At 42.7% G+C, this 27373-nt stretch overlaps 1 protein-coding gene across 6 annotated transcripts in view; it reads left to right on the top strand.

The window, feature by feature from the left end:
- The window catches only part of sphkap (SPHK1 interactor, AKAP domain containing), a 377209-nt gene that overhangs the window by 187942 nt on the left and 161894 nt on the right, over nt 1-27373 (top strand). The window contains exon 1 of one of the 6 annotated variants that reach the window (XM_068042427.1): nt 21932-22168. The exons of the other annotated variants lie outside the window; for them this stretch is intronic. Within the exon in view, the coding sequence (XP_067898528.1) occupies nt 22137-22168 (32 nt within the window). The 5' untranslated portion in view covers nt 21932-22136. Of the gene's footprint in view, nt 1-21931; nt 22169-27373 lie in introns of those variants that run through there. 6 annotated transcript variants of the gene reach the window in all.

Genomic DNA, 27373 nt, shown 5'->3' on the forward strand with positions numbered 1-27373 from the left:
AAAAAAGAATGCCGTTTGCAAACCTTAATAATCCATGCCGATATTTAGGTGGTACCAATATCTGTTCAACAACTGTCCAGTCTTGGTCGGCAGGTCTATGAGGTGGTCTCCATTTTCTCCTCAAAACCCCACTTGCCATATAATAGCCTTCCGGAACTCCTTTCACCTCAGCTTCTGACAGAGCCGTCTGTGCTATTTGGTAGATCTCTGGAACCCCTTGCTGTGCTGCAATGATAGACCATCTGTCAAACATCTCATTTGGATTATCTAAATCCCAAATAAGGTTTCAGATGCCTGATTATCTATTTGTGGTGCCCCTTTTACCTCCGACAATGGATCCTGTTTAGCCATTGCTCGGGTAACTGCACACGCAGGAAATATTCCCAGAACTTGCTCCTGTAATTGCTCTGTTTCCTTAATTTCACATGGTTCCTCTGTAACCATAGGAGAAACTGATATTTTTGATCCTGCCAAATCATTTCCTAAGAGTAGATCAATTCCCTTTACTGGTAAACTGTGGACAACACCTACAGTTACTACCCCAGATATTAAGTCACCCTCTAGGCGTACTTTATACAAAGGTATGGGTAAACACACCCCGCCAATTCCATTGACTAAAACTTTAGCGTTCAAGGCGCTCTCTGGTGGAAACCTCATATCTTTCCCCATCAAGAGTGTTTGGGTTGCTCCTGTATCCCTAAGTATAATGATCGGTATTCCTGCCTCACTTACAGGATACAGAGTTACTTTCCCTTTTGACAAAAAATAATTATAACTCTCAGGTATTTTATTCTTAACCTCTACACTCCTCTTAGTTTAAGTGTCTGGTTTCACATTCATAGCTGTCATTAAAGCTATAGCCTGGTCTGCTATCCTCTCAGTCAGAGTCATTTCCTCTGCACTAACTTTGCGCACCCCAACAAGTCCTATGGGTTTACCTCGCACTTTCCAGCACTCTGAACGAAGATAACCTGTTTTGTTGCAATTATAACACTTTGGCTTGCAAACCTCATTTCTACCCTCAGCACCTTCCTTTCTGACCTGAGGAGGTGATCCTGGGGCATTCCCAGCTGTTCCTTCTTGTCCCTGACTACTTGCCTTCCTTTCACTCTCCCGCTTTCTATCCTTCTCGGGTTTATGGGGGTGACAGACAAAATAGGTTGGCTTATTCACAAGCTCAAAATCATCAGCAATCTCTGCTGCTTGCCTAGCTTTCGAAACTTTCAGGTTATCTATATGAGTTCTCACTACTGAAGGAATGGAGTTTATAAACTCTTCTAAGAGAATTAATTCTCAAACGTTCTCATATGTGGTTTCTATCTTTAATGCCTGTAAACAATGGTCAAAATTCATTTGCCTCACCCTCTCAAATTCTAAATATGTCTGGCCAGCCAATCTCTGTAAGTTCCTAAACTTCTGACGGTAAGCTTCAGGGACTAACTCATATGCAGCGAGAATAGCCTTTTTTGCCATCTCATAATCTACAGAAGCCTCTTCAGAAAACATGGCATAAGCTTCATGAGCTCTGCCTACCAGCCTGCCCTGCATGAGCAATGTTCAGCTTTCTTTCGGCCATTTCATCTGTTTGGCTATTTTTTCAAAAGATATGAAAAATGCCTCTGCGTCCCTTTCCTCAAACTTAGGAAGAACCTGTATAAATTTAAATAACTTCTCGCTGGGTCCTGATCTAAACTTAGATTCTTCCTGACCCGAATTTTTCCTGGATTCAAGGCTACCCTTTTGTCTTAGTTCCATCTCTTTTAACTTAAATCCCCTTTCTCTCTCCCTTTCCTCTTTTTCCAATTCAAGTTTTCTTAATTCTCTTTCCTGCTGAAGCTCCAGTTTTTTCATTTCTAGCTGAATCCTAGCCAATTCCACTGCATCACCCCCGGACCTATTACCTAATGTCTCTCGTGTTTCCTTTCTTGTTCCTCGAATTGCCCCGCATCTGTATTACCCTTATCATTATCTTCTACAAATTCCAGATGTTCGGCTATTGTTTCAATTATCTCTGCTTTTTTGGCACCTGATTTCAATTCCAACCCCAATTTCACTGCCAATTCTTTTAATTTGTTCTTAGTTAAAGTTATCAAGTCACTCAGGGAAACATTCTGCTTTCCCAAAAACTCTGCTACAACCACTAATGTCATAACAATGGTATAGACTGTACCTTATTATACAAGAGACCTGGTTCTTTTAATTTCTTTGTAATTGATGTCAGATTTAGATCCCAACAATCAAGTTTCCAATTGATAAGATCCCAGACTCGAGAGCAATTAATCTGATGCCAAACGTGAGACCTAAATTTAAATATGTTATCCCAGAGATGAGTAATTACTACGATTCCAAATGCGAGCCCTCCAAATTTGTCTGATTCTGATCCCAGACACGAGCCACCAAATTAAATATGATTCAAATCCAGAAACCCAATTACTATGTGATTCAAATCTTGAGCGAGCCCCCCAATTAATATGTTATTCAAGTTGCAGATGAGCCCCCAATAAATATATTATGACTGACCGCTCCTATCAAAGCCCGTAATCAAAATATACGATTCTGATTGTGGTGGGACCAACGCACTGTTAATTCAATCCCGTCTTTCCACAGATCAGCTAACATATCATTTAAAAACTTTCCAAATTAAAGAAAGACCCACCAAATTGTACCATCTATTAACCCCCGAATGAGGCTAACCAAACCAGGTGTCTTTCAATCAACAAATTAACTCTTTAATTAGAAGAACTAAATTCTTAAACACTCTGAAGATATAAACAATATTTAAAATAGAAAAAATTAGAGTCCTTGCAAATTTACAGTCCGAGGTTGCTTGAAGTCTTCACAGTTGTCCGATGCGGGAAAACAGGTTCTTCCACAGTAGAACAGTCCGTAGTCTAACTTCAGTAGGTGATGCTTTCCTGCTCCAGCGAATATCAACAATTAACAACTTGCAAACACTTTCAATGGAATCAATCTGACTTTAGAGTTTTTGAGGGATAAAAGATTGTCACAGTCTAACTTCTCTTTCTTCAATTTAAATTACCAGAAATCTCTGTCTTTGCTTGATGTTTTTAGAATTTTGAGAGTTAATAATAAGCAGACTAAAATCCTCTTCCTTCAGTTTAAATGGTAGAGAGTTCTTTTTCAGGTGTACTCATCACAGCTGTGTCCTCTGTGTCTGTGTGTTCAAACTGTCTTACTAGCTGCCAGTTCAAACTGAATTGTAACAAATGTTTCGCATCAGGTTCACTCCCAGTGGCTGTATCTATGGTATCAAGAATGCACCCTTTGAATCGCAGTCTTCAAATGGCTGTTTCTACGGCAACGAAAAAGCACCTTCCTATAACTCCTAAGACTTCCCGGCTCTTAAAGCAATACTGATTCCTCGCAAGCCTTAAGGGCAAACCGCATATTCCGAAAAAAAGACCTACCATGACAACATATTAAGTTTTAAAGGGGCATCACTTTTCAAGGCAATCATACAACAGTTGCATATGTGGATTTTCAATTGGTAAATGGATGTTTTCTCCAGACTGAAGGGATGAAAACAATAGTGACCCCTTGTGGTAGTATTGGGAACATTGCTCTTCTCTAGATATCTCAAAATGATCTTGGGTGTAGAGGGTACTCTTTCAAAAATCAAGCAGTATCAATGAAAGAGTTAAAGAGTAGTTTAGAAAAAAACTCTTACTCAGAGAATGATTCACAACTAGAATTCACTGATACAGACCACTGTTAAAGCAAAGTCCATGATTCTTTAAAAATAATCATATGGTTATTCAAAAATAGGTATATTAAAGAGTATGGGAATTGAACAGGAAAATGGCATGAGATTAGGTGCCTCATGGTAGAAAAGTGCCTGTTGATGGTTCTCTGCTGTAATATTCTATGATTTTACAAGTTATGTGGAGCAGATATAGAACAGTGAGGGAAGTCTGAGAGCAGTTCTTACCTTTGGGCTTACAACTGACCCCTTTTACTTTCTGCCTCTCATTCATAATTATCTTGTGATCTTGTGATTATTGCCCTGTTGTTCCTGCATTGTTCTCTAATTTGTCTACGATACTCTATTTCCTTTCTACTATTTGAACAGAGCCTCTGAACCCATATTCTCTCCATCACTAAAACCAACTCTTCCACCTCTGTAATACTGCTTGTCTCTGTCCCGGCCCCAGTCCATCTCCTGATGAAATCCTCATCCATGCTTTAGTTACCCCTGGCCTCAACTATTCCAATGCTTTCTTGGTCAGCCTTCCATCTTCCACACTCTATAAACTTGAGTTCATCTAAAATTCTGCTCCCCATATCTTAACTCGCAGCTCGTCCCATTCACCCATTCCCCCGTATGATCACTGACCTACATTGATTCAGCAATGCCTCAAATTTGGAATTTGTATCTTTGTGTTTAAATCCTTCAATGGCCTTGCCATTCCCTATATCTGTTATCTGCTCTAGCTGTACAACTCTTTGAGGACACTGCGTTTCTGGAATTCTAGCTTCTTGTGCATCCCAACTTCCTTCACTCCACCACTGATGCCCATGCCTTCAGTTGCCTGGGTTCTAAACATCTTTTATTCATTCGGGGGATGTGGGCACCGCTGGCTAGGCCAGCATTTATTGCCCATCCCTAACTGCCCTTGGAAAAGTGATGGTGAGCTGCCTTCTTGAACCGTTGCAGTCCTTGGGATGTAGGTAGACCAACAATGCTGTTAGGAAGGGAGTTCCAGGATTTTGACACAGTGACAGAGAAGGAATGGCAATATAGTTCCAAGTCAGTATTGTGTGGCTTGGAGGGGAACTTGCAGGTGGTGGTGCTCCAATGCATCTGCTGCCCTTGTCGTTCTAGGTGGGAGAGGTCATGGGTTTGGCAGGTGTTGTCAAAGGAGCATTGCTGAGTTGCTACAGTGCATCTTTTAGATGGTACACACTGATGCCACTGTACGCTGGTGGTGGAGGGAATGAATGTTGAAGGTGGTTGGTGGGTGCCAATCAAGTGGGCTACTTTGTCCTGGATGGTGTAGAGCTTCTTGACTGTTGTTGGAGCTGCACCCATCTAGGCAAGTGTTGCATCACTTTCCTGACTTGTGCCTTGTAGAGTCATAGAGTTTTACAGCACTGAAACAGGCCCTTCGGCCCAACACGCCAGCGCCGACCATCAAGCACCCATCCAAAACTAATATCACTTCCCTGCAGTTGGCCCCTAGCCTTGTATGTTATGGTGTTTCAAATGCTCATCTAAATACTTCTTAAATGTTGTGAGGGTTCCTGCCTCTACCACCTCTTCAGGCAGTGTGTTCCAGATTCCAACCACCCTCTGGGTGAAAAGTTTTTTCCTCAAATCCCCTCTAAACCTCCTGCCCCTTACCTTAAATCTATGCCCCCTAGTTATTGACCTCTCCACTAAGGGAAAAAGTTTCTTCCTATCTATCCTATCAGTGCCCCTCATAATTTTGTATACCTCAATAAGGTTCCCCCCTCAGCCTTCTCCGCTGCAAGGAAAACAATCCCAGCCTACCCAGTCTCTCTTCTTAACTAAAATGCTCAGTGGCACAGTATCAAACATCTTTTGAAAGTCCATGTACACCACATCAACAGCATTACCCTCATGAACCCTCTCTGTTACCTCCTCAAAAAACTCCAACAAGTTAGTTAAACATGATTTTCCCTTAAGAAATCCTTTCTTTAATTAACCTGCATTTGTCCTTCCCAACGTGGTGATTTAAAAGTACCATTCATTTTATACTGTTAACTAATCACAGTAATAAGATATTAGATGAGATTCATCCCATGTGCAATCTTTTGCGAGACACTTTAGGGGTATAAGTTCTTCTAGTTTGGGGCACAAAACATAACACCTGGCGACGAAGATGGCATGTAATTTAAAATTACCGGATCCAACCGCTTTCCTGTCATCACAGGGGATCATTCCATTCTGTGGGACAGATGGATTTCTGGGTTTGAAACCTACTTGCTCACTACAGGTATGGATGGTTCAGATGTGGCAGCCATCCACAATTCGAGCAGCTAATGGAGGAAACGTCTATGTTGGAGAAGGCAGTAAGTGCTCTCAAGAAATAGTTTGACCCGAAGAAAAGTGTCACGATTGAATGATACACATTCCGCCAGAGATGCCAGGGAAATGGTGAGCCCATAAAACAATATGTGGCAGTGTTGTTTCAGTTGGCTTCTGCATGCAAATTTGGCACACTCACTAATGAACAAATTCATGACCAACAAATTGGAAAAACTTCAATCCTACGAATTAAGGAATGTGTACTCATGGAGGATGATGGTTTGACTTTGGAAAAGACCACGATCTTGGCCATTCAAATTGAATCTGCCATGTTAGATTCAATGATGTTCCACAAAACTACACCCTCAGGGTCAGGGTCACAGACACAGCTTGCCCAATCAGCTCCAGTGTAAGGGTTACAGACAAAGAGACCTCAGCAAGTTCATCAACACTTGCCCTATCACAGTCAGGCACCCTCAAAAATGTGCCCAAATTGTGGAGGTACAAATGGATTCAAAACACCATGTCCAACACAAGGGAAAGAGTGCAACTTATAGAGTCATAGAGTCATTTACAGCGTAAAAGGAGGCCATTTGGCCCATTCACTCCATGCCAGCTTTCCACAGAGCTATCCAGTCAGTCCCACTCCCCACTCGATCCTCATAGCCCTGCAAGTTTATTTCCTTGAAGTGCCCATCCAATTTCCTTCTGAAATCATTGATTGTCTCTGCTTCCACCACCCTCATGGGCAGCGCGTTTCAGATGATTACCACTCGCTGTGTAAAAAAAATTTTTCCTCACATTCTCCCTGAATCTCTTGCCCAAAATCTTAAATCTGAGTCCCTTAGTTCTTGGACTATCAGTTAATGGGAACAGTTTTTCCTTATCTAACTTATCTAAGTCTCTCATAATCTTCTACACTTCTATCAAATCTCCCTTCAATCTCCTTTGCTCCAGGGAGAACAAACTCAGCCTTTCCTATCTAACCTTGTAACTAAAATTCCCCATCCCTCGAATAATTCTGGTAAATCTCCTCGGCACCCTCTCAAAGGCCCTCACATCTTTCCTAAAGTGTGGTAACCAGAACTGGATGCAATACTCTAGTGGGGCCAAACCAAAGCTTTATAAAGGTAAATGATTGAAGCTGATGGTTGCATTGAGCAAATCAACTCATTCCCATGGATATCAATCCTAGTCATTGCACGACAGAAAAATGGAGAACGTAGAGTATGCTTTGACCTTACGTCAGTCAACAAATCATTCCAGACAAGTATCCAGTTCTTAAGATCCAATAACTATTAGCATCATTTTGTGACTCCACAGTCTTCATGAAGCTGGACATGCAACAGAGCTATCTTCAGATACCACCAGCAGAGCAAAGCCAACATCTTACACCCTTTTGTATACACAACAGTGTGTTTCAGTAGTGCAGAATCTCCTATGGACTAAGTTCAGCACCTAGCACGTTCCAGAAGATTGTCTCTTCATTCTTATCAGACATCAGGGGGATGCTCAATCTTCTTGAAGCATCGTTGTCCATGAAGGGACAAAGCAGAACAGATCAGTGGCTATCCGCAGTGCTCGCTTGACTCGCACAACCCAATTTGACACTCATAAAGGACAAATGTACATTTGCGGCATCCGAGATTGATTTTCTTGGGTACAAAGTGACAGTGGCTGGAGTAAACCCTACATACAACAAAGTCAAAGCCATTCATGCACTTCTGACCCTGTCCAATGGGACAGAGTTGGAATTGTTCCTCGGCACTACCAACTTTTATCACAAGTTTTTTCCCCATTATGCAGAGATTGCAGAGCCTCTTTGAGAGCTGCTGCGCAAAGATACACAATGGGAATGGACAATCGCACAGCAAACAGCATTTGACAAATTCAAGGCGAAGATATCATCTCCTCCAATCCTGACACATTTCAACCCACATGCAGAAACATATGTCACAACAGTCATGTTAGGAAATGCAATCGAGCTGTACTCTCACAGTACATTCCAGGAAGCAAACAACTGATCAGTATGCATCACGCCCGTTGTCGGAACGTGAACACAAATGCTCCACAGGAGAGTGGGAAGCACTAGCCTGCATCTACGCTTGTGAACATTGGCACATGTATCTCTGTGGTAGGAAGTTCACCCTCCACACCAATCATCAAGTGCTGACTACATTGTTAGCCACGTCAGCCTCTGTGCATCTACCGATGGTCTGATCGCCTTCATCAGTACAACTTCAAGGTCAAGTATTTTGCAGATTCCTACAACCGAGTAGCTGCCATGCTTAGCCACACTACTATCACAGACAGCGTGACACAAATTCTGACATTGAAGACTATGTAGTCACAGTGATTTCGCATGCAACCATGAAGCTTGTGGTGCGAGAGGAGTTGATGGCAGAGTCACTGGCAGATAGCGTACTGCAGAAAGTTAGCCAGTACCTAAAAACTGATTGGCCTCACGAAATAAAGGAAGAACTGGTTCTGTAGTACAGAGTACGCAGTGAGCTCACATTGTTTGAGGACAACTGTATCACATGCGGTTATCTGGAAAGCGCTGCAGCAACAGGTGTTGCATCTTGCTCATGAAGGGCATCTGGGTGTTAAGATGAAACGACGATTCCATGAAGCAGTCTGATGGCCAGCAATAGATTGCCGCAGAGAAGAGTTCATCAGAAACTGCGTAGCATGTACACTCAGTGAAAAATCTGCTAAACCATGTCCCGCACCTCTACAACCGACCCAGTGGCCAACAAAACCATGGCAACAACTCCAAGTAGATATTTTCGGAGAAGTGCATGCAGCCGCTAGCAATCAACATTTTTTGCTTGTTGTTCATGATCTACATAGCAAGTGACTGGAAATTGCTACAACAAATTCCATAACTGCCACTTCGGTCATTAACATTTTAGACAAGTTGTTTACAAAATGGGATTTGACGGAAACCATCACTATGGACAACAGCCGCAGTTTGTTTCCAGTCAATTCACTGAGTTCCTCGCAAGTTACAGAACTCACCAACGTCTGACATCGCGATGCAACCCAAAATCGAATGGCGGTGTTGAACATTTCAACAGGGTGATCAAGGACAATTTGAGAGCTAGCATGTCGGAGGGGAAATGTTTGAACAATCCATTCATATCCTAATTCCGACCTATCGAGGAGATTTCGACAATTGTGGCTATGAGGACACATTTCCTTTTCTGATTATTTGATCTTCTACCTCATCAAGCTGATCACGCTGAACCACAACCACATGTTGGTCAATCTCAGCGCCATCATAGGAGACCTCCATATCTCAAAGCTTATTTGTGTATTTAGAGGAACAAATGGACTCTAAGAAATGACTCAAGTTATACCTGTTTGATGTTGATTAAGGTTTAGTTCAAAATCAGCTCCTTAGTTTACAAATGGGAAGATATGTTTGATTGTTCAGTGATTGATTGCTCTGTGCTGTGTAACACTGATCACTATGCTGTTAGGCAACCCTGGAAGGGGTATGGTTCCAAAAGTGAAACTAAGGCTGGAATTTTACTGTAGGCAGGGCCTGCCTCCAACGGGCCTGGGGATCCAGACCGGAGTTTACACTCTCCAGGCCCTTAATTGGTCTTGGGCGGGACTTCTACCTCATTGAGGCAGGACGTCCCACCTAATGGAGCTGCCGGCCAATCAGTCGGCCGGCAGCTCTCCGTCCCAGCAGTGCCACCGGGAGTGGTGGCCACTGCTGGGATTACACCCAGCTTCTGGATGAAGATGAAGAACGGCCCCAGATAAAGGGTAAGTTTTTAAGGCCTCGCCGGGGACAATTGGTCGGGCCCCAGCAAGGCAAGGGGGGTCGGTTAGGGGGGCAGGTTGTGCATTGGGGTTGGATGGGACTTCGGGAGTGGCCTTCCATGGGGCACAGAGTGCTCGATCAGGAGGCCCCCCCCCCCACCCAACCCACAAGAAGGCTACCTAGTTTCATCCGGCAGCTTTTCTGAGGCCTCAGTCACCCACCAGCCAACTGTAAAATCCCCGTGGCGGCGGGAGGAGACACTTAAGTGGCAGTTAATTAGCCACTTAAGGGCCTTGTTTGGCCTGGGGCGGGTGGGCCGTTTCTCGCCACATCGCCCTGCATAAATTGGCAGTGGAGGTGGCAGCCGGTCAGGAAGGGCATCCCGCAGCCTCCCACTCCACTTTATGCAACCTCCCCCACCCCCCCCCCCCCCCACACCCCCCGCCACCAACCTGCTCTTTTGGAGAGGGCATAACATTTTGGGCTAAGACAAGTCCAGACAGATTCCAGGCAGCTTCAATAAAGCCTTCACACACTCAGAAATTGTGTATCTAGTTTCTTCATGTTTGGGGCACAAAATATAACAGACAACATGAGGAAAATCTTTTTTTATGCAGCGAGTGGTTAGGATCTGGAATACACTGCCTGAGAGTGTAGTGGAGGCAGATTCAAGCATGGCTTTCAAAAGGGAATTGGATAACCACCTGTTAAGAGAAATAATTTGCAGGACTACGGGAAAAGGGTGGGGGTGTGGGACTAGCAGAGTTGCTTTTGCAGAGAGCCAGCACGGACATGATGTGCTGTAATCATTCGATGATTCCATGACACAAATTTATATGGTACTTCACATCATGACACATATATGAAATTTAGCCAAAAATGTGATCTATTATATACCTTTGGAGCTGACACTGATTTATGTAGTTGCTTCAGTTGCCTTGCAAACAAACTAAAAGAGGTTCGCCAGATATTTTTCATGAAGGTGGATGCCAATCCGTGTAAGCTTTCAAATCAGTTAAAGCAACAGCTTGCATTTGTGTCGCACCTTTAACATTAACGAGTGTAGAATTGGCATAACCAATCGAAAAAATGGGCAGAAATCTGCTTCACCAAATTCTCACCAATTTAGCATCCAATTTCTAGTCGGGTTTTGTATTGGTACCAGAAGTGCCTGCTAATCTGCGGTAAATTGTGTTAAAGTCAGGCCCCAGTGTTATCATATATGTGTCCATACAATTGCCTAACCTGATGTAGCTTTCAGTCATCTGACCACCCATATTTTTACAGATGTACATCATAGAGCCCCACAGCAAGATATGCAGCAGCATTTTCAGTCTATCATGGAAACTTTTTGCTTGCTTTTTTGTTACTTTCCTGTTTCCACTCGTTTAGGTGGAGCAATGAGAGATACTGAAGCACTGCAGACAGTGCAGAGAAGAGTCCATACCTGACCACTAGTCATTGAGGTCTGAGTTCTGAGGAAAATTAGACTCTTCAGCCTCAAAAAGAGGCATCTGAGAGGAGATGTTACAGTAGTGCACAAGATTGTAAATGGTATGGAAAAGGTAAATCTGGAAAATTCTTTCAAATTAATTTAGAAGTATGGGACAAGGTGATTCACATTAGTTTAAGGTAAATTTAGGATTGATATTAGGAAGTTCTTCAGAGAAAGAGAGATTAACATACCTGGATAAGGTAGTGGAGGTGAAATTTCTGACTTATAAAGAACCAATTAGATGCTAAAATTGGGAGACTTTAGGGATGAATTAAATAAGAATGGCTTTCCTTATCTGAAATTATCTTGTGAGGGTTAATTGTGACAGGAAAGTTAAAGCATTGTCATTTACCTCTGAGACTTACATTTGAATCCAGGCTAGATGATGTGGTGGCTTTCAAAATTCTAAGTGCAGTGAGTCTTGGCTGTTTTAACCTGGATCCCTCTGAATACAAATAAACAGCGCACAGGTCTTAAATTCAATATTAGGGGAGATATTTTCCTCTACTAATTAATATTAGTGAAAAGGTAGGCATGAGTATTATACAGAGAACACAGTTTTACTGTCAAATCTAATTTATCATTAAACAGAGGAAAGTGTATTCAATAAGCAATAGTTTCCAGAAGTATGGAAGGTGTGGACAATGGAAGCTTCACATTGGTTGAGCATTCATGGCAATTGGGACCAAAATTCATTGCTGAAACAGTGTGAAGCAAGCTTTAACCTGAGTCTGATTTGTGATGTATATGACCTAAGTGAATTGGTGGTTTCCATTCCTATACTTATCATTCATGATTCTAACCCTAGTAGGTGAAATTGGCTTTCAGCAGAACTGCAGTGCATATTGGAGATAAGATCTGGGATTTTGTTGAGCTCCCGACCTCGGGCTCCGTAGGGGTTGGGGGTGGTGGGTGGGGGCAGTAGATCGCAGAGGCAGCAGCCCGCCACGAAGTGTGACGCCAAGATTGCCGGGCCTGATCTTCCTGGTGGCGGCAAGGCTCTGTGGTGGCACACCCACCGCTCAGCGAAGGGACCCGACTTTAAATAGTTAAATAAACTCTCTGCATACAGTGAAGACTGCAGGAGCCAAGATTCCAGGAGCAGCACCAGGCATACGTAAAAATGAGGTGTCAGCCTGGTGAAGCTACAACACAGGACTACTTGCGTGCCAAACAGTGGAAGCAGCATGCGATAGAGCTAAGCGATCCCACAACCAACAGATCAGATCTAAGCTCTGCAGTCCTGCCACATCCAGTCATGAATGGTGGTGGACAATTAAACAGGTAACTGGAGGAGGTGGCTCCACAAACATTCCCATCCTCAATGACGGGGAATCCCAGCACATCAGTGCAAAAGACAACATTTGCATCAATCTTCAGCCAGAAGTGCTGAGTGGGTGTTCAATCTCGGCCTCCTCCTGAGCTCCCCTGCATCACAGATGCCTATCTTCAGACAATTCGATTCACTCCATGTGATATCAAGAATGGCTGAAGGCACTGGATATTGCAAAGGCTCTGGGCCCTGACAACATTCTGGTAATAGTACTGAAGGCATGTGCTCCAGAACTAGCTGCGTCCCTAGCCAAGCTGTTCCAGCATGGCTACAACACGGCATCTACCTGGCAATGTGGAAAATTGCCCAAGTATGTCCTGTACACAAAAAGCAGGACAAATCCGACCCAGCCAATTACCGCCTTATCAGTTTACTCCCGATCAGTAAATTGATGGAAGGTGTCATCGACAGTGCTGTCAAGTGGCACTTGCTCAGCAATAACCTACTCACTGACACTCAGTTTGGATTCTGCTAGGGCCACTCAGCTCCTGACCTCATTACAGCCTTGGTCCAAACATGGACAAAAGAGCTGAACTCCAGAGCTGAGGTGAGAGTGACTGCCCTTCACATCAAGGCATCATTTGACCAAGTATGGCATCAAGGGGGCCCTAGCAAAACTAGGGTCAATAGGAATCAGGGGGAAAGCTCTCTGCTGGTTGGAGTCATACCAAGCACAAAAGAAGATGGTTTGGTTGTTGGAGTTCAATCATCGCAGTCCTAGGATATGACTGCAAGAGTTCCTCAGGTAGTGCCCTAGGCCCAACCATCTTCAGCTGCTTCATCAATGACCTTCCTTCAATCTTAAGGTCAGAAGTGGGGATGTTTGCTGATGATTGCACAATATTCAGCACCATTCGCGACTCCTCAGATACTGCAGCAGTCCGTGTAGAAATGCAGCAAGACCTGGACAATATCCAGGCTTGGGCTGATAAGTGGCAAGTAACATTCACACCACACAAGTGCCAGGCAATGACCATCTCCAGCAAGAGAGAATCTAACCATCTCCCTTTGACATTCAATGGCATTGCCATTGCTGAATTCCCCCACTATCAACATGCTGGGGGTCACCATTGACCAGAAACTGGACTGGAGCAGCCACAAAAATGCTGTGGCTACAAGAGCAGGTCTGAGGGTGGAATTTCTGGAGCGAATAACTCACCTCCTGACCACCTCCCCAAAGCCTGTCCACCATCTACAAGGCACAAGTCAGGAGTGTGATGGAATACTCTCCACTTGCCTGAATGGGTGCAGCTCCAACAACGCTCAAGAAGCTCGATATCATCCAGGACAAAGCAGCCCACTTTATTGGCACCCTATCCGCCACGTTCAACATTCATTCCCTCCACCACAGATGCACAGTGGCAGCAGTGTGTACCATCTACAAGATGCAATGCAGCAACTCACCAAGGCTCCTTAGACAGCACCTTCCAAACCTGCAGCCTCTACCACCTAGAAGGACAAGGGCAGCAAATGCATGGGAACACCAGCACCTGTAAGTTCCCCTCCAAGCCACACACCATCCTGGCTTGGAACTATATTGCTGTTCCTTCACTGTCGCTGGGTAAAATCCTGGAACTCCCTTCCTAACAACGTTGGTGTACCTACACTCCAAGGACTGCAGTGGTTCATGAAAGCAACTCACCACCACCTTCTCAAGGGCAAATAAGGATGGGCAATAAATGCTGGCATAGGCAGCAATACCCAAATCCCCCGAACAAATTTAAAAAAATACATTGAAATCTAATTCCCCACGAACTTACCTTTGGTTGTGGATCTTCAGTGCGACGGGCAGCACTCACGTGCCTTCACTTTCTCGTCCAGGGAAAGCTGGCGCCACCGAGGTAGGGAAGGGGGGATCAGAGCATTTTTAATTTAGTGGGGGAGGGGACGGGGTCAGCACTGCATTTTTAGTGTAAGGTGGTGGGGGGGTGGGGGGGTGGGGTTGACTTCTGCACTTTGTGCAGTGGGGGAGAAGGCATCAACTCTGCAATTTCAGTGTATTGGTGGGCAGGGCAGGGCAGTGGGGGGGGGGGAGCGGGAATAAGCGAAACATTTATTTTTAGTGTAGTTGGGGGGGGGGCGATGGTGAACGGGGTCAACTGTCATCTGTCAAAGCAGGCCTGGCAGCCCTTTAAAAATGGCACCAGTGCCTGCACATAAACAGGCGTGAGGCACGTGAGTGCTGCCCGTCGCGCTGAAGATCCACAACCAAAGGTAAGTTCGTGGGGAATTAGATTTCAATGTATTTTTTATTGATGGCATTGCCAAGGCTGGCCCCGCCACGTGATTTGGGAGGGGGGAGGTCAGTCACTCTGCATTTTATAATGAGCCACCATGCACTAGATCACAGCGGCGTGGCGGTGCATGGCCTGTATGTGTGCGCCACCGTTTTTTCCGCCTGCCACCGGGAGCGGCAGCAGGAAAATAAAATCCAGCCCAAGGAAATGGCAACCCATTTTACACCCTTTCCACATTTACATTAACGAATGAAAAAGAATATCAGTTTTCATGCTCACGCATGGAGAAATTATGAACTATGTAATGACCTTATAAATCAAACCCAGAACGGGCACTTTTCCTGAAAAACAATATGGTATTGAGAGGTCTGGTAACCTTATCCTGCACTGTCAATACACATGGAAACCACAAGAGCCCTAAGTCAATCTTCATCTCTGGATCAGCCTTGGAGAAGGCATTAAAATGTAAATGGCCCAATCTGTGTTAATGGCTACCTCTCTTCAACAAATTGGGTTAATAATGGTATGGTAGACATCGGGCTGAATTTTACCAGCCCCTCGAAGTCATGGGTGGCGGCACGGGGGCCGGTAAAATGCTGCGGGGAGAGGCCCGCCCCTCAACCCGCGACGTTGAGAAGGGCCTGCCACATATTACCGGTGGCGGCAGGACCTTGGTGCAGCCGCCTGCCGCTAGGCGGTGGGCCCTTCATTAAAATATGCAAATAAACATTTAAAATATTTAAATAAACTTACCTGAAGGCGGCGGCTGTCCCACTCCAATATTACGGCCGCCGTTAGTGTTCCGCGTGCCTTCGGTACGGAGTTCCAGGTGAGAACCTGGTGGGGAGGGGGAAGCAATAGAATTTTCAGGGCGGGAGGGGTGGAGGAGCAGGGAAATCAATCTTAAGTGGAGGTGGGGATGGTGGGAAGGGGTTGTAGGGCAAATGTAAAGAGGTTGGGGGAGAAGTGCCAGTTGGTCGTAAAGTTTCATTTTGTGCCGATGTCCCTTAAAAAAACATTGGGGGGGATGGGAAAGGGCCTCCATTATGTCTGTAATTTTTATGCAATAATTCTTCATAATTTATCTTTAAAAATTAAAATTTCTCCTAAGGGCTTACAGCCCTTTAAAAATGGCGTCAGCACCTGCACAGTGGAGCCAGACGCCGTTGCCGGGGACGTGGCAGCCGCCCCCTTTACATCATCAGGGGCGGCCGCTCCGCCCCCACTATTTAAAAGAGCCCCCGCACATAATATCGCGGTGGCTCCTCGTGGCCACTGAATGTGGGCACCACGCTGAGTTTAAAGGGCGCTGCCGCGGAGCACGGTACCCGAATAAAATTCAGCCCATGGTGTCTCCAAATTCAAACTCAAATTTTACCAATCATTCGGGGCAGCTACAATCCATTTTAGACTCATTCAGATTATCCTCTATAATCACAAATCCCCTATGAGCAAACCTTTAATCTATATAGACCAGATCTAATAGATTTGTGTGAAGGGGTCTATAAATGTGGGTTCCACGACAGTGATTGGTGTGGAAAACTCCTCAAATGTCTTTGTACTTGCATTTGTTGTCCAACCGTGAACCTGTCTTACTCATCTAAACCATGCTGCACTATGGAAACTCCTCAAAGTCTTCCCATCCTCACCACTTTGTATGGTACTCCTTAAATGACAGCAACAACCAAATATGATGAAGGAAATTGTTGGGGAAAAATCCAAGGAGTTCACAAATGGCAGACAACCCATGAAAAGCACATGGAATAAAATGCAATAGAATATTTACAATTTTTAAGAATTGTTCACACAATTATTTCCCTTTAGGGAACCTACTTGAGCAGGCGAGGTCTCGGGACTAGACTGCACAGTAGAAGGTAACCACATGCAAGGATGCAGGGACTGAAAGGGCAGGTAGAAGGAGTACAAAGTAGCCATTGACAGTATAGTGCGAATATGAAGCATAGAAGTTCCTTGCACCCTAGCTAGATTTTCTTCCCCTCCCAACAACCCTTTAGGGAATTGTTCACCCTACATACAACCAAAAACCAGTGTGCATGGTACAACTGGGAAGTTGTAAGAAAGCAATATAAGCCATGGGGTGGGATGAAAATAAGGGGTTGGAAGTTAAATAATTTGGCATGTAGAGAGGGAGGGAATGACTTTGGGTGCCATGGGACATAACAGCAGCAGCAGTGATGGTGGAGTGTGCAAAAAGAGTCAAAAACCATACAGAGATCGTAATGACAGTTTGATGGAATGGAACATGATGCAAGCCAATCTATATTGCAATAAAGTAGGCATGAAATGGCCTATGCCTTGTCCCCTTCCCTTCCCATTACTGCTCAAAACTACACTGCAGCCCCTGGTTCATTCCCTCCCCCAGACTATGACCCACAATCTGCCCAGATCTGCCATGCCGTTCAGCACCTGTCACTTGAAAAAAAGAACAAGAAGAGACAGAAGCAGAAGGCAGGAGTGAAAAATGTGAAAAAAGGAGCAGAATAAGAGAGAGACCAAACAAAGAAAATAACAGAACAGGAATAAAAGACTCACATTTATACAGCGCCTTTTACAACCACATGGTTTCCCAAAATACTTTACAACCTATTAAGTATTTTTGAAGTGCAGTCATTGTTGCAATGTAGGAAATACAGCAGCCAATTTGCACATAGCAAGATCTGGCATGAGATAATGGCAAAGTGATTTTTTTAGTAATGTTAATTAAGGGGTAAATATTGGCCAGGACACCAGGGAAAACTCCTCTGCAACACAACACAGAGGGAAACGCCAACAATGTGAGACAGACATAAATGCAGAAACATGAAGATGACACAAGATTCTGACCTACCAATGGCAATGCCATAGACGACTCACAACCATGTATTAAAAATCTTAGGCATAGTGCACAATTCCCATAAACAACTATCTTACTTTATGAAACACTTCAGATAGCACATTTCAGAATCCTTTGATTTACTGAAACAATGCCGCAAGCCATCTAGTAGTATTTAATGTAATTTTCAGAATTATCTGACAAGTGTTATCCAAAGCACCCAATGGGGAGCAGCATTCACAGTAAGTGCATCTTGAGAAATTGGGCTCCATAGAATGTGACCTTTCATCCATTTTTATGTATTTTTCCATCTGCAATCCCATGTTTAAAGATTTGTGTAACATGTGCCCCTTGATCACCTCTGCCCTCTGCTCTATGGAGAATGTTACCTTTTATTTCCTTTTTTTCCCCAAATATATTACTTCATATTTATCCACATTGAACTCACTTGTACAATATCTGCCTACTCTCCTAACCTGCCCATGACCTCCAGCTGTCTCCTGCATTCTTCCTCACAGTTTGCTATGTCAACTCGTTTATGCCTGGCAGTTATGACTGTAAATTGAAATATATCAGACTGACTGCTGAGCTCACGTGTTAATTCTCCACGGATGACATTTTTAGTGACATCATGATGGATGATATGGTAGAAAATGCTATTTGCATTTTTGTTCCTGTAAAAATCCAAAATATGCCCAAAAAGGCTTTTCCATCTGCCAATTGGAGATTAGCCTTTCAGTTATTTGGAGTCATTTATCATATTCTGAGATGTGATAAAATGCTGTGGATTTTTCATGATGGTCAAAGCAAGTATGCTAGATGTGACCATGCATTTAATATATGAACAAGGTACTCGTCAGAGATTGAATCTCAAACACTAACATACGAACACAGATACTAATTTAAAAATTCCTGTGTACAGCAAAGCAGCTTGACAGGTTTGACCTAAGGGTGCACAAACATTCTGCTGGAGTGCATGGGCTGATTATAGCAGACAGCTTTTGCACTAGAGGTCTTGCAACAGCCAACAGAAGGAACTACTATCCCCTAAGGGACAGGTGAAAAGTGTTTGGCCAGGCACAGCAAGTTACGTCACATAAACAGATTACGGATTACTGCCGCTGTAGGCTGTACATCTCATAGAAATGTAGGAACATTTAGAGCAATGAGTCTTAAATGTAAAATGCAAATTTAAAATCTGTTCTTTCTAAACACGGGAGAGAAATGGAGCAGTTCATGAGTGACTCAAATACTTGATCCTCATTTTCGTTCCAAAATTTCAATTAATGGAGCATTGCAATACAGTCACTTGGGCCATCAAGCATAAATAATAGAATGGCAATTCAAGAAAAAAAACCTCAGTTAAACAGCATACACAAAATTAGAAATAAAAGAGTAAACAAGTACAATGAAATTAACAATACGCACCTCAAAATTATTTTAGATTTTCCAGCAAACCCAGTCACTCAGAAAATTCATATAATATTGTTGTCAGAGTACAAATAAAGTAATTACAAAATTCCACTATCAGTAATTATCCTGTATCCTTGAACTAATTTATAATATGTTGCAATGTTTCTGGAGTGAGTTGGCTCCTATTGTTTTGTAACGAATGTTTCAGTTGATGGATTAAATATGAATTAGCCTAAATTAAAGTGCAGCAGTGACCATATCAGTTGGAATGATTCAGTAACCTGTTCCAATTATATAAATATATTGCAATAATTTCAGTTAAAATGTATAGCATTTAGTTTCACTCACATTGTCAAGTTCCTCTGGATGAAAATATTTCCCCTTGAATCACCTGTAAACTTCCTACCTCTGACCCTAAATCTATGCCTCCTCAACCAAGGGTAACAGGGCCTTCCTATCCACTCTCTCTAGACCGTTCATAATTTAATATACTTGAATTCGGTCACCTCTCAGCCTCCTCTGTTCCAGCCTATGCAATCTAAAACTAAAACCTTCCAGTCCAGGTAACATCCTTGTAAGTCTCTTCTGTACCCTCTCTAGAGAAATCACATCTTTCCTATAGTGTGGTGATCAGAATTACATGCAGTACTCTGGCTGTGGCCTGACCAATGTTTTATACAGTTCTAGCATAACCTCCCAGCTCTTATACTCTGTGCCTTGGCTAATAAAGGCAAGTATCCCGTATGCCTTCTTGACCACCTTATCTACCTGTCCAGCCATCTTCAGGCATCTGTGGACATGCACTCCAAGGTCCCTCTGTTCCTCTAAATTTCTCAGTGTCCTACCATTTATTGTGTATTCCTTTGTCTTGTTAGCCTTCCTCAAATGTACTACCTCACACTTTTCTAGATTGAACTCTATTTGCCAGTGTTCTGCCCACCTGACTAGTCAATTGATATCTTCCTGCAGTCTACAGCTTTCCTCTTTATTATCAACCATACGGCCAATTCTTGTATCCTCTGCAAACTCCTTAATCATTCTCCCTACATTCAAGTCGGGATCATTAATGTATATATATTATAAAAAACAAGGGGCCTAGTACTGAGCCCCGCGGAAATCTCTGGAAACAGCCTTCCAGTCCCCAGAACACCCATTGACTATTATCCTTGGCTTCCTACCTCTGAGTCAATTTTGGATCCAACTTGCCACTTTGCCTTGGATCCTATGGGCTTTTACTTTTGTTACCAGTCTGCACTACCAGTGGGACCTGATCAAAAGCCTTGCTAAAATCCATATGGACTATGTAAAATGCACCTCCTTCATTGACCATTCTAGTTACCTCTTCAAAAAATTCAAACATGTTAGTCAGATACAACCTTCCCTAACCAATCCGTGCTGAATGTCTTTGGTTAATCTGTGTCTTTCTAAATGAAGATTTCTGATATTTGGTGAGGGGGGAGGGGGGGGTGTATTTCCACGGGACTTTTCCCACTTGTCTGGTGTAACTTTGGTGGAAGAATTGGGAAAACATTGGAAAACTGGCATAAACAACATTTACACTGTTTCTCCAGGGTTTTTGCAGCTCTTCCGCTGAAGTCATAGAACACAAGTAGGAGAACCTCTGCATAAATCCAGCCCCTTGGTCTTTCAAAGTTCTCTGATGGTGAATATCTCTCTTTAAGGGAGGTCTATGGCCCCTTGATAAGTGGAGGATAAATACAGAGCCCACTGTGATACTGTGCCACGGAATACAGAAAATCAAAGTTTATTCCATGGCCTTTAGGGATGCTCGGTGGTTGCACTCTTGTTTCTGAATTATAAAGTTGTAGGTTTAAATCTCATTCCAGAGACTTGAACACACAATAGAGAAGGACATTTCAGTGCAGTACTGAAGGAGTACTGCATGATCAGAAGTGCTGTCCTTCGGATGAGACATTTAACACCTATCAGGTGGACATATAAGATCCCACGGCACTATTTCAAAGAAGAGCAGGTGTGTTCTCCCAGGTATCCTGGCCAATGCTTATCCCTCAACCAACACCTAAAAACAGATTATCTTATCAGTATCGCATTGCTGTTGTAGGACCTCGCTGTGCACAGTTTGGTGACTGTGTTTCCGACAAAACTGACTATATTTCAAAAGTACTTCAATGGCTGTAAATTGTTTTGAGACATCCTAACAGTATGTAAGGTGCTATACAAATGCAAGTATTTCTTTTATTAATGTCAACTTTGAAAAGGGTGGTGAGGCGGGGGGAGTGGGGCATAACGTGTCATGCTTAGCCACTCCTGGTGCAATGGCATAGGCTTAGGAAAAGGTTCACTATCTGCCTTATTTCAGGATGCAATGTGGGAAAAATATCATAACAAGAGGGAATTTGGTCACGGAATGAGAGTGCAATGTCGCATGAACAAACTGCTTATGTTGCTGGACTTCCAATGGCAGCTGCACTGCTCTGTTCCCAACCATGGACCTTTGAAGGTGATGCTGTCCCTTTAAAAGGGCTGCTGTGATAACAGACTATATTTGGAGGGGTTGTAATGGTGACACTGCCTCTCAAATTTTAATTATTTAAAAAAAAAAGTGTTTGCTGGTTCTTTACCTCATTTAGTTATGAAAGCCATTTCATGGTAACAGAGTTAATCATAAGGAATGCAATGCCCTACTTAACATACACAAGGACATGAGACGTACGTCAGCTGAGCACCGGTGCCCTGCAGTCTGCTGTAGAAGGTTATGGGGTTTCAATCCTATGCCTGAGTGCAGCATGTTCTCTGTGTGGGACGCTCAAGCACTGTCACATGCAATCATTTTACTTGCTGTTGCTTGAAGAGAGTGTCACCGCTACTGACTGTGTAGTGCTAAGTATAAACTAGTGTGGTTTAGAGCTTAAGACAGGGAATTTTTCCATTGCCAATGTGATCCTGAAATCAATTGAGGTGGGAAGCATAATCATAATTAAGGAGTTTCTTATGTTTGTTTCTCTGGTGAGAGACAACAGCTGGAGTCATTGCATTTTCGGTAATTCAGCGAGTGATGGATCACAGTAGTCTGCTCTCTGTGCCAGGGTACGTAGCTATTTCTTCTTATTGAGATTTCCTTTTTACACTCTTTTTGTCGATTGTTATTTGATTGATGTAATTAGCTTTGTTTCCTTTTATTCTGAACTAATCTAAATAAGTGGCTGCCTGTTAAAGCTTCGCTACTAACTCATCTTAAACAAGATCCTAAATCCTGATTAGTAACATTTCATCTGACATCTCCCTGTTGTCATCAGTCAAACCTTGCAGTTAGGCAGCATTCTATCGTCTACACAAACTGCATAATATATCGAATAATTGTACACAAAGTGAGTCACCAGATAGTAATTGTAATTCCAATGTGATATTCAAAATCAGTAACAGCGAAGCCTGAACAATTTATGCGTCATCTAAACCCCGATATGGAATTATTGCTTTTAACTCTCTAGCATATTTAGTATTGTTTATGTGGTCGCTGGGCGATGCACTGAAGTTACTTTCTTTTTGGAGAAGTAAGTGTGCTGCTGCTTTGTAAAGACCATCGCTGATTGAAAACAATGTGGCCGTATGTTTTCGTTAGAGAGAAGGAGGAGGAGAGGTGACTTAATAGAGACATACAAGATAATCAGAGGGTTAGATAGGGTGGATAGTGAGAGTCTTTTTCCTCGGATGAGGATGGCAAACACGAGGGGACATAGCTTTAAGTTGAGGGGTGAAAGATATAGGACAGATGTCAGAGGTAGTTTCTTTACGCAGAGAGTAGTAGGGGCGTGGAACGCCCTGCCTGCAACAGTAGTAGACTCGCCAACTTTAAGGGCATTTAAGTGGTCATTGGATAGACATATGGATGTAAATGGAATAGTGTAGGTCAGATGATCGGCGCAACATCGAGGGCCGAAGGGCCTGTACTGCGCTGTAATATTCTAATTCTAATTCTAATGCTGCTTCTGTGTCGTTGATTGATTGGAACTGGAGACAAGATTATGAAAGACTAGTAGTAGTGCACGACTGAGAAAACTTGAGGTCCTCAGAGTTCCTGAAATTCTCAGTGGTCTACTGTTTTAGAGTTCCTTCCTTTCAGTTGCGAACTTTGCCAGTGGTGTTGGGAAAGATAAACATTGTATGAAAGTAACCAGGTTATGGGGTATAATAGATGTAGTATCACAAGGCTAAAATTGAAATTGTTAATATACAAAGGGTTGCAAATTCCCTTTGCTAACTTCTTCACAGCAACAAAAACACATTTACAATTTTGTTGAAAATTTGTGAACAGATGGAATCATGCCCCATTATAACATAGTTTGATATCTTACATACATTTTGTTGGGTATGTTGGGAGGATTTTTACAGTTTTATCTTAGAAACTTTACTTGTAGTTATTGGTCTCCCGCAGGACATAAAGTAAGTTGGAGAGAATCTGCACTGTCCACCTGGTCAATTGGATGGGACAGATTGGAAGGATAAATTTGATATTTTCTCATTCTGTGTTTTATTTTATGACCTTATAACACATTATGTGAAAAATATATAGTTGAGATGGTAAAATATATATCCAGAGTAAATCATATTATATTGCATCCAGAATGAATTACTCAGTATTATGGTTCTATTGTGCAATATGTACTAGAAAAATAACTCCTTCTATAAAACATAGAATACTCTCTATGGACTAACACATAGCACAAAGATAGTTCGTTACACACAGTATAATTCAGTAAGCTTCCTTAAAATGCTGTCCTGTGAATTATGTGATGTTTTCTGTTCAAACAACATTACTAACTGCTGTTAAACTCTTATGAGCATTATTTACATATGACATTCAATTCCCTCAGTGCATTCATCTTCAGAAATGTTAAGAAAAAGGTTTGACATTTTTGATGTTGACATCTTCTTCTTTTCTTATATATTCTCGAAATATGAAAGAACCATTTCAAAGCCAGCTAGCATCCAGAACATTGTGATTTAAGCACCAGTGTGGTTAACGTATTTGATCTAATGGGCATTTCTTACAGAAAATAGACATTATTGCAGAAGCTTTAATTTAATATCAGGGTCTTGTTGAACCCCAAAATTTAGCCTTTTCTTAGTGTAAAATCAGGTCAAATACATTTGCTGAGTGGCAAATGGGGGTGAAAGACATTTTCACTAGTTTTCCATCCCAAGATCAGGAATGTCCAATTTTCTAATGAGTTTTGGCATCTTCTTGCAGTCCACCTGCTGCATCCCCCAGCCAATTAATCACAATATATATAAAGGAGGGCCAGTGATGCTGCTCCCTCTGCCCCCGTGCCACCAAACCCCCAACCACTGAGTTTCCTTATGCTCTCAATTCACTAGGGATAAATTAGATCGAAAAATATTAGGTGCAGCTGTTGTCAGGACCAACTGAGACAGGCGAAGAAAGGAATTATTGACCCTAATGATTGCTGATTGATGATTACTGCAGCTGGGGACATTTTATTAAAGTATTAAAGCCTACACAGCTTGGTTATGGGAGGGTGAGACCATCAATAGATTTTGACCCACAGTGCCACCCTCAGTTCTCAGGATATTGCATTCCTTCTGGAGTATCTTTTTTTGTGTAGTATTATTAAGGAGGAGGAGAAGCAGAGGAGGATGAAGGAAAGGAAAGTCAGGTGGTATTTAAGGAGGATGTACCCCACCATATATTACTCCCCCTCTAATGACTGTACAGGCAACACAGGTATTATAAGAATCTTCGAAAGAAGGTGTACATTGGAAAGGTATGCATCTCCAATCGGAAAACTTTACCACTGCTAAAGGAGGACCGATAGCCATGGTCGTTTGTCCACACTGCTCTGCCTATGGTTATGTCAGTGATAACTGTCTTTAACGTTTATGGCACACAATCATTTCAGGCAGCCATTTGTGTAATATCAGCCATGATGCTATATATGCAAATATTTGTCAAGTGATGGACACATTTTTCAGGTAAGCTGGAAATTCATCAAGTTCAGCATCGCAGCTAGGGGTCAACAAGATATGGCTGGAAGAAGATCTGAAAGATCCCCAGTTTGTGCACCTCTTTAACTAGAGTGCATTGTGAGGCATTAGTTGTGCAGCCCTTACTTTTGGAGATTATAGAATGTATGGCCACCCAGATTTCCTAAGTAAGAAAAAGGAGAGTGGCTGATTACCTTTCCTGACATGGTGAGGGCATTGAATTTGTTATAGCTGATCTCTGCTTGTTCCAGGTCCCGTTTACCGGGTGGTGGTGGCACCCCTCCACCGCCTTTGTTCGGCGGAGAGTTTCATCTGTTGACTTTTTTTTTATTAAAATAAAACCACCCAGTTTAGGAGTGAGAGAATTGGCACTCCGTGCCAGTGCCACCTCCCTCCACCTGGCACAAAATACATATATTTCAGGTTGCCTTCCATCCAGACCCCACAGTCTATGTCTCGTGTGTTCAGTTTCCTCAGAGAATTTGGAGATTGTTTTCACTGAAATTGTGCTCTCTTCTTTTCCTCCTTGCAGTGTCCTTGTCTTTTTTTCAGTTGTCTGTGCCAGATGCTCGAGTTGAAATTATTCCTGAGAATTGGGACAAAATGATACATGAGCCATCAAAATACACCTACTTGACAGTGAACTCACTAACCTCAACACTTTCTTACTCCTTCAAACTGCTACTGTAATCTTTAGCCAGACTTGTCTTTTTAAACTGTTATTTCCAAGCAACCCCTGCACATTACTCCTAGACGAGCATTGGAATGGTTGAGCCTGGAGGCAACAGAAGGATGGATGGGTTTTTCAGGAGCAGATGAGCTAAGGCAGAGGCAGTGGTGGGCAATGTTACAGAGGAGAAGTAGGCAGTCTTTTTGATGGAGATGATATGGGATCAAATAGGACACCAAGGTTGTGAACAGTCTGGTTCAGCCTGACACAATGGGTTTGGATGATGGAATTGGTAACAAGGTAATGGAGTTTGTATTGCATTTTTTTGAAAATGTTCATTCCCCCACCCCCCGCCATCCTTTTTTGAAGGCATCAGTCACCTTCTGCCATGTTCTCCAAGTGGCCATTATTCAATTCTGGGCTTTAACAGTAAGTGCTGGTAGACCATCCAAATATAGAGGATCCTGCCATCACCTGGCATGCAAACACATGCATTTTCAGTATGCAATTAGCAACAAGAACTCAGCCCAACTGTCCCTTCATTAATTCTATTTGATTTTTGTTTAACCAGAGGTGCCCCTACCATTACCCAGCTCAGTTATATAACTCACCGTGGGATGCAGATTGAACCTGGAATCTTCCTGGCCTATGTGATTCCAATACTGAATCACTACATCTGTGCTACTGGGAAGCTCAAGTATTTTTTAATTGAAACAGGAATATGAAATAATAATTCCCAGCAATTATTTGAAATTGTAGTTGAGATTATCCCCTTTTTTTATTTTAATGTAACAATGCATCATGGAGCAAAATTAAATGTTCTGTACAAGTGTATATAAATAAACTAAAAAGGATGTTTATCCATATAAAAATTCCATGGCATATTATCTCTGTTTACGCCCAGTGCTTGATGAATTACTTTTCCTCACTTTCTAAGTCTATTTATAAGTAATCTATTTGAAAACATCACTAAGTAGCATTGGAAGTGAATCAACTAGAAAATTTAATTGGTATTTTTTGATCATTGTCTTTTATTTCATGATTCTAAAATATACCTACACAGAGATTATAGAGACAGAGTCCTTATTTCTGTCTGTCATGAAATATAGCCTGTACTGAAGCATTAAAGTAACTGCTTAACTTCCCAAGGACATTGTCTCCTAAGTTATGCTTCGTTAGTATATGACTGAGTCTGGTATCAAGAGGAAGGTGTACTGATCTGATGCTAAATACTCAAACTGAAGTGTCAGCATTGTATAATGTGTTAATGAGCACATCATTTTCCACATACCTGCACATTCAAAACAGTTTTATGAACCAAGGGGAGATACCTGAATAACTGGGGGTTTCTCACCTGCTGGATGCACTAGATCTGCATACTTGAGATAAACTCCAGGTGAAAGAAGATATTTGTGGAGCTGGGAACTGACTTCAATTTAGGCTTCTATCTGATTTTAAATCTGCTTTCAAAGTCCTTCAGGAGGATCTTCAGAAGGTTGCTGCAGTAGTCTGCACACTGGTCATTTGGTTGTGCAATTCATTGATTACATACTTTTGAAAGCCCCTGTAAACACAGATGCAGGCAGAACAGGTGGGCAGTTAATAGGAAGCAGTGGAAA

Source organism: Heterodontus francisci, chromosome 11, assembly GCF_036365525.1.
Source record: "Heterodontus francisci isolate sHetFra1 chromosome 11, sHetFra1.hap1, whole genome shotgun sequence".
Lineage (NCBI taxonomy): Eukaryota > Metazoa > Chordata > Chondrichthyes > Heterodontiformes > Heterodontidae > Heterodontus > Heterodontus francisci.